This window comes from Lepidothrix coronata, unplaced genomic scaffold, assembly GCF_001604755.1.
Source record: "Lepidothrix coronata isolate B3197 unplaced genomic scaffold, Lepidothrix_coronata-1.0 Scaffold29, whole genome shotgun sequence".
Classification (NCBI taxonomy): Eukaryota; Metazoa; Chordata; class Aves; order Passeriformes; family Pipridae; genus Lepidothrix; species Lepidothrix coronata.
In genome coordinates, this window is record NW_016690209.1 from 5851686 (window position 1) to 5856128 (window position 4443).

The 4443-nt window shown below is 52.6% G+C and overlaps 2 protein-coding genes across 2 annotated transcripts in view; both read left to right on the forward strand.

The window, feature by feature from the left end:
* The first annotated feature begins 1269 nt into the window (after nt 1–1269).
* LOC108495214 (phospholipid-metabolizing enzyme A-C1-like) overlaps nt 1270–4443 on the forward strand; it is an 8176-nt gene continuing 5002 nt past the window's right edge. The window contains exon 1 of the mRNA XM_017810656.1: nt 1270–1357. The gene's annotated coding sequence lies outside the window, so the exon portion shown is untranslated. The remainder of the gene's footprint in view (nt 1358–4443) is intronic.
* On the forward strand, nt 1909–2449 carry LOC108495139 (phospholipid-metabolizing enzyme A-C1-like). The gene is made up of 2 exons (XM_017810461.1): nt 1909–2026; nt 2220–2449. The coding sequence occupies exons 1-2, from the start codon at nt 1909–1911 to the stop codon at nt 2447–2449; spliced, it is 348 nt and encodes a 115-aa protein (XP_017665950.1).

Sequence of the window (4443 nt, forward strand, 5' to 3'; positions counted from 1 at the left end):
TTCAGTGTGGGAATATTCATGCATTGTGCTTGCTTTTGTTTGTTTGCTGTCTGCCCTGACAAGTGAAATTTCTGCAGGAGATGACAATGTTGCAAAAAAGACTTAAAACTCATCCTTCAGAGGCCTGGGATTCTTGGTGTTGGGGGAAAAGGGATAAGAGGCTCAGAGATTGTAGGACAACTTTTACAAAGCAAGCTACTACATTATAAAATTACATTATGATAACATGTTTATTATTATAGTATTATATTATTATGCTTATGTAATTGACTGGCTAGTTTATAATAAATATTAAAATAATGTAATAGATTAAAAAATGTGTAAGAAAAAGTCACTTGCCCCTATTTCTGAGGGGGAAAACCAAAAGGATAATCCTGTGTGATTGTGTATGTTAGGATTTTAAAAGCCTCTAGACAGGATTTTACAGCCACACGTGATGGAGTGTACCCATGGGCCAGCTTGGGAATGCTGGTGACAATGGCACTGGGCAGCCCCTCATCCCAACACTCCCCAGGCTGAAAGAGAGAAGATTAAGAAGAGCAGGAGAGGAGTTCCTACGTACCCACAGTCATTGGTGCCACCACAGCACCTGCCCACGCAGTAACTGATGGAGGGAGAATCAGGAAAACACAAGCCTTGCATGTAGCTGATCCCTTGGTGGAGCACAGCAGGCTCAGCACTCAAGGGTACCTCGGAGCAGAGACTTGTGTTGGCCCTGGAGAAGGCAGTGGCTCTTTCCAGAAGACAATGTACATGGAAAGGGATTGGGGCAGAGTACAGAGAGTAAAATTAGGATGAAGTTTTGAAAGAGGCTGTAATGGGAGAGGAAATGCTTCCACTTTATTGCAGACAGTGTTTTCCCCTCGGTACCAGGGGCCACAGAGAGGGAGCAGGGTGTGAACATTGGTAGCACCTCCTGTGGCTGCAGCTTGGCTTGTCATGGCATTTTCTCCTCCACAGTGTATGTGGACAGAAAGACACAGAAATTGGTGAAACAATACAGCAGCTCCCAAGCCAGGCTTAAATCAGCAGCCAGAGGTTCTTGTTCTGCAGTCAGTGCTGTTGTCCTTCACTGGAAGGGAGGACCACTCGAAGGTAGAGGCTCCCTGCAGGGTGGCGGTGCAAGCCATCGTCGGTGGCAGGACCACAATTCCCACCCAACGGGTGGTTTTGGCAACACCCTCGGGAGCGGAGCCCCGAACCGAGGGGAGGGACAGGATGGGACGGTTCACAGGCAGAGGCGGCAGTGACTTTAGGAAGGACTCTGCCCTTCTGGCATCCGCAGGGCGCGCTCGGCCCGTCTCCATTTAGAGCGGGCCGGCAGCGCTGTGGCGGCAGCAGCGGAACAGGGGCGAGGGTGAGCGGGGCGATGTGAAAGGGCAGGGAGCTGAGCTCGGGGGGTGCGAGCGGGCGTCTGCCAGCAGGATGCGGCCCCGTCCGGGGCTGGCGGCTGGCGCGGCTCTGGCAAGAAACCGGAGGTGTCCCGGAGCCTGGGGACGGGCTGGGCACCGCGGGCACCCCCGGGGAGCTGCGTCCGGCCAGCGGAGCGGGACCGGCCGCGGCACAAGCCGAGCCCCGAAGGGAGCGCGGGCGGGACGGGAGCGCAGAGACCGGGCGGCGGGGGGAGCCGGGGACGTTGGCGGTGGAGCCGACCTCATCCTCTGGGTGGGAGGGGCGGCCCTTCCGTGCCTTGCCCTGCGCCAGCGGGCGGGAGCGGCCGCCCCGAGCCGGGTCCGGCGCGGAGGGGCCGCCGCTCCGGCAGCTCATGCCCTCGGTGCCCGGCACTAACGCCCTCCGTGCCTGCCGTCCCGGCAGGTGCCTCTGCACACCCCACACCTCCCCGCTCCGCCGCGCCCTGCGCTGAGCCAGACCAGCTGCACCGCCGTGTCCTGACCGAAGGCTCCTGGGATGTCACGCCGCAGGCACCAACCCAAGCCTGGGGACCTGATCGAGATCAAGCGATCAGTTTACCAGCACTGGGCCCTCTACCTGGGGGATGGATATGTCATCCACGTGGCATCTACAAGTAAGCCTGGTGCAGCCTGGCAGGGTGCAGAGGGGTGCTCAAATCCCCCAGGAGTCCTGTCTCTTTCATTGGCTGGTGGTGGACTCACCCTCTGTGTGGATATGGCTTTTCCAGGAGCAGCCAGAAACCCATCAGAGGTCTTGAAGAGGCATGACAGGTTCTGCCTGGCTTATCTCCTTTCTGCTTTTCCTAGACGAATGGATCCCACTCCAGTTAGCTGAGATTGTGACAATATTTACAAGAAAGGCCAAGGTGAAGAAGCAGCTCCTGAAGGAGGGGGTGGGAAATAATGACTGGGAGATCCACAAGTATGACCGTTCCCACACTCCCTTTCCAGTGGAGGAGATCATCAAGCGTGCTGAGAGCTACATTGACAGGGAAGTGACCTATGATTTGCCTGACAAAAACTGTGAGCACTTTTGACATCGCTCCGCTATGGTGAGGCAGACTGCAGTCAGGTAAGTACCATGAGATAAGCCCCTGTGTGCCTCACACAGCACCTTCTTGCTGCTCCCTGTGAGCCTGTGGACTGGGACACAGCCCACAGACTGCCTGGGGACAGCCAAGTCCCAGGCGTAGGGTCCAAACCAGCACTGCCTCTGGCCTCACCAGACACCCTGGAGCAGGAGGGTCACTGTAGTCTGTCTGCACCCTGACAGTGCCCTCTTACTGAATGCCACAGCCTAAGGCTAAAACCCTGGGTGTTATCCCTTCTGCTTCTGGAGCGCATGTCTCTCATTCTTTTAATTGCCCTGATTATCACTCCCTGCTCTTCATTAACATGCCTGGGAGTAAATATAATTGCTGCTTTTGTTTCCAGCCTGTGTTTTCCTTTCACTTTACAGGTCAAGAAAGCAATTCGACAGATAATCTGGTTAGGTGGCGAAATGGTCGCTTCTGCAGTTGTTGGTGGGGTTGTGGCTGCTGTCACTGTTCCTGTTTTTGGTCCTGCTGGTGCTGCTGCTGGTGTTGTTGTTGCTCGTGCTTCAACTGCTTCTGCTTGTGTTCCTTTGGCTATCAAAGCTGCGAAGGCCTTGTTCTCCAAGGCATTCAGGAAAAAGAGAAAGAGCAACTGATGGGCCATTTGAAAGACCTCCAGGCAAGGCAGGGAGCCCCTGGCTGTGGGTGGTCATTGCCCAGTATTTGCCACACCTGATACCAAAGACTACCAGCAACTTTGCTACCCTTCCTGCAATAATTAATAATTACAAGAAAATCTAAACAAACAAACTCATGTTGACCTAAATACCTCTTCTATCTATCTGAGTATAGTTTTGTGTGCAAGTGCAACAATTCAGCCTTGCTTCTCTCTTCCATTCCATTAAGAAATAACAAGTCAAGAGTGGAAGGTGATTGCCAGCAGCATTAACCTATTTGCCACATTTGCTTTTATGGGATGACTTTATGCCTGGGATGATTTTTGTGACAGTCTGAGAGCACTTGAAAGAAACTTTTCTATTCTTCCCCCCCCAAACCTCCACTGTTTTGCTGAGGACTGGTGCAGGCTTTCTATCCAACCTTCCTGTTTTTATCAGCTGAATCCTATGGTCTGTTTCTGTGAATATCTGATTTTAAACCTAACTTTCTGAAAAAGTAAAATAAAAGTATTGCTGAGGGTTTACTGTGTGTCCTCCAGCTGAGGGCCTGTGTAAATGGAAAATTACCAGTTCCCAGGCCTGCAAAAAGGCAGACAAGGCATGTGCAGTGTCTTGGAGCCTGTGCTGCCTGCAGGATCTAAACTGAGCAGCTCCTGGGAGAGTGGAGGTAGGAAGGAAGGGCAGGTCCTGTAGGCTGTTCTCTCAGTGTTTTCAAGGAGTGCTCTGATTTGGACAGGATGGTGTTCCATTCATTTTTTTTCCTGCCTGGAAAGTGTTCCTTTCCCTGGCTCCTCTCACTCCTTTTGGGAGCAAGACCCCCAAATCTGGGGAGGTCTGACAAAAAAACCCAGCTGGTTCCTTCTCAGACAGCTGTTCGTTCCACTGTGCCATCACATTTTCCCTCCTCACCTCTATAAGCCCAGTGATTGTTGGCATTAGGCCTGAGCAAGCTTACTAGAACATTGTTAAGGTCCCTCTCAATCGACCCATTCTATGATTCTACTCTTTGACCCACGGAAGCACTGAAGCTTAGAGAAAGACCACTGGAGATGGCAAGGGCAGCCAGGAGCCTTTGTCCCCCAGATCTGGGACCATTGTCTCTTCAGTGACCACAAGTGGATTTTAAGCAGTTCATAGTCAGCACATCAATCTTTCCCCAGCCAGCAGAAAGGCAAAGCTGGGATCCCTGCAGTGCTGGGGGTGATGACTGTGGAGAATGAGCTGTGAGGCACCTATTGCTCATCTCCCAATGTCCTGAGCCCTGCTGTTTCCTTGTCACAAAGCTGATGTGTGGATTGTCTGAGAAGAAAACTCTTTTGG

Bases quoted from the DNA above. Each gene is read 5' to 3' on its own strand.
- LOC108495139 (XM_017810461.1), top strand. From the start codon at position 1,909: ATGTCACGCCGCAGGCACCAACCCAAGCCTGGGGACCTGATCGAGATC. The intron at 2,027-2,219 runs GTAAGCCTGGTG...TGCTTTTCCTAG, and splicing joins CATCCACGTGGCATCTACAA to ACGAATGGATCCCACTCCAG.